We start from the raw sequence: 2,751 nt of genomic DNA on the forward strand, positions 1-2,751 counted from the left end.
ACGCGGCGCCGTTCCGCGCCGCCGGCGGCGGCGTCGCCGCGGACGTCGACGTCTCGTCTCTCGCGGCCGTCGAGCCGGCGACGCGGTCCTTCTGGGACGCGTCGTCGGCGACGATCGCCGCGGCCGCGTCGCACCCGTTTTTGGTGGCCATGGTCGACGGGAGCCTCCCCATGGCCAAGTTCCGCTACTACGTCGAGCAGGACTCGCTCTACCTCAAGGACTTTGGCGACGCGCTGCGCCTCCTCGCGACCAGGGCGCCGACGCGCGACGCGGCCGCGCGGCTCGACGGCTTCGCCGCGGGCGCCGACGGCGCGGAGCGGGCGCTCCACGCGTCCTTTTTCGCGGGCTGGGGCATCAAAGACGGCGCCCTGCCGCGGCAGGCGCCCCACACCCTGCTCTACACGTCGTACCTCCTCCGGGTCTGCGCGACGCGCCCGTACGCGGAGGGCGTCGCCGCGCTCCTGCCCTGCTTCTGGGTCTACGCGCACGTCGGCGACGCCATGCTCGCCCGGCGGACCCGGGAGCCGACGGAGCGGCCGCCCCAGTTCGACGCGTGGATCGACATGTACGGCGGCGACGCGTTCCACGCCGCGGTCCGCGACTACCGCGCGCTCGTCGAGGACGCCGCGCGCGCGGACCCGGCCGCGACGCCGCGCATGGCCGAGCACTTCGCGACGGCCTGCGACCTCGAGAACATGTTCTGGACCCAGGCCCTCGACGGGCTCGCCTGGCCCTAAGAAGCTGCTAATTGCGCCCGGCGCCGCGGGGTCGGGGGGTGAGGCGCTAGGCCTCGGAGACGTCGTCGAGCCCGAGGTCGTCCTCGTACTCCTCCTCCTCTTCCTCCTCCTCGTCCTCGTCGTCGCGCGAGCCCTCGACCTCCTCGTCGTGGTCGTCCGTCGCCGTCGCGTCGTCGTCGTCGTCCGCGCGCGGCTTCACGCCGATGGGCGTCGGCGCGGGCGCGTCGCGGATCGCCGCGAGCTGGGCGCGCTGCTCCTCCTCGAGGCGCGCGAGCTCCTCCATCTCCGTCGCCTCGACGAGGCTCAGCGTCGCCCGGTGCGTCGGCTCCGCCAGGAGGTGCCAGACGTTGAAGTTGTGGCTCCGGAAGGCCATCGCGGGCGGCGGCCGCGGCGGCGCGGCGGCGCGGACGGCTCGGGGGTGTTGGGTGGGAGCGGCGGCGCGGGGTCCTCCGTGGGTGGCGCGCGCGGCCGCCGCCGACAAGCTTGACTGAGAGCTCGTCTGCGAGGTCAATGTTGAGCACATGTTGAGCATCAGCAGCCCGGCCTCCGAAGCACCGCCATCCAAGTCGACGACGAGAACAGGCAGCCCGAGGCGCCCGAGAGGATGAAGAAGGCGACGAAGAAGAGCCACGGGCTCACGGTGACGTTCACGGGCGTCGAGGACAAGACCGAGGGCGACAAGAAGTACAACGTCTACAATCTGTCCGTCGCCAAGGAGGGCGCGTCCTGGACGCTGCAGAAGCGGCGCGTCCGGCGGCGCCGCGCGGGCGCCGCGCCGCGGCATGGCGACCCCCGCCGCGCAGGTACTCGGACTTCCTCTTCTTCCAGACGCACCTCGACAAGAAGATCTACGGGAACATGTCGTCGCCGCGCGTCGCCCCGCGCCCGCCGACCGCCCGGCCGCCCGGCGCCGCGACGCGCGGCCCGCAGGTTCCCGGCCAAGCAGCTCGGCCAGCTGTCGGCGGACCAGATGGCGTCGCGACGGGACGGCCTCAAGGCCTGGTTCGACGAGTTCCTCGCCATGGCCATCACGCCGCGGGTCCTCCAGCAGACGTGCTCGCGAGTCCCGGCGCTTCGCTAGACATGGCCACCCCGTGAGACACGCTCCGACAGATCGCCGCTCGACGGGCATCGCGACGCGCCGAGAGATCGCCGCTCGACGGGCATCGCGACGCTCCGAGAGATCGCCGCTCGTCCCACGCGTCGAGGGGACGCGCGCGCCCCGCGCAGGTTCCTCCGCGTCGCCGAGCACGCGGCGTCCGCGTCGGACGCGCGCGACACCGTGCGCAAGGAGACGGGCTCCATCATCAAGACGGGCTACCTCGAGAAGCTCGGCGGCAACAAGCAGGGCGCCGCGGGCAACTGGAAGCGCCGCTTCATGGTCCTCAGCGACAACCTCGAGTACTACGAGTCCGAGGAGAAGTACCAGAACGGCGCCGCGCCCAAGAACAAGGTCTCCATGAACGCGACCTACTGCCCGACGCCCGTGCCCAACGAGAAGAACCAGTTCTCCCTCTTCGCGCTGCCCTTCGAGTTCACGGTCCGCGCGGACTCCAAGGAGGACATGGACGAGTGGGTCCACATCTTCCAGAACATCCAGTCCATGTGAGCCGCGCGCGCGCGCGACGCCCCCCCGCCGCGGCGCGCCGCTTATCTGCGCTTCCGGCACAGCGTCGTGCCGTCGCCGACGGGCAGCATGACCACGCTGACGCGGTCGTCGCCGTGGATGGCCGCGTTGAGATTCCGCAGGGCCACGGTGTCCTCGTCGACGCACTGGTCGTCGGCGACCTGGCCGTTCCAGAGGACGTTGTCGATCACCAGGAGGCCGCCCGGCCTGAGCAGCGCGAGCGCGCGCTCGTAGTAGGCGCCGTAGTTCCCCTTGTCCGCGTCGACGAAGCACAGGTCGAAGCTCGCCGGTTCCAGCCCCGCGAGGGTCGCGAGCGCGTCGCCGAGGCGCAGGTCGATGCCGTCCGCGACGCCCGCCTGCGCCCAGAACGGCGCGCCGACGCGCGCC

The 2,751-nt window shown here is 72.2% G+C and overlaps 2 protein-coding genes across 2 annotated transcripts; one reads left to right on the top strand and one right to left on the bottom strand.

Annotated features, from left to right (window-relative positions):
* Positions 1-80: 80 nt before the first annotated feature.
* Positions 81-737, top strand: AURANDRAFT_35088 (hypothetical protein; the record flags this gene model as incomplete). The annotated part of the gene is made up of 1 exon (XM_009044446.1): positions 81-737. A coding segment is annotated over one exon (657 nt), but the record flags the coding sequence as incomplete, so codon positions are not given.
* Positions 738-2,387: 1,650 nt separating this feature from the next.
* AURANDRAFT_35087 (hypothetical protein) lies at positions 2,388-2,732 on the bottom strand (the record flags this gene model as incomplete). The annotated part of the gene is made up of 1 exon (XM_009044448.1): positions 2,388-2,732. A coding segment is annotated over one exon (345 nt), but the record flags the coding sequence as incomplete, so codon positions are not given.
* Positions 2,733-2,751: the final 19 nt, after the last annotated feature.

Source organism: Aureococcus anophagefferens (assembly GCF_000186865.1).
Source record: "Aureococcus anophagefferens unplaced genomic scaffold AURANscaffold_326, whole genome shotgun sequence".
Lineage (NCBI taxonomy): Eukaryota > Pelagophyceae > Pelagomonadales > Pelagomonadaceae > Aureococcus > Aureococcus anophagefferens.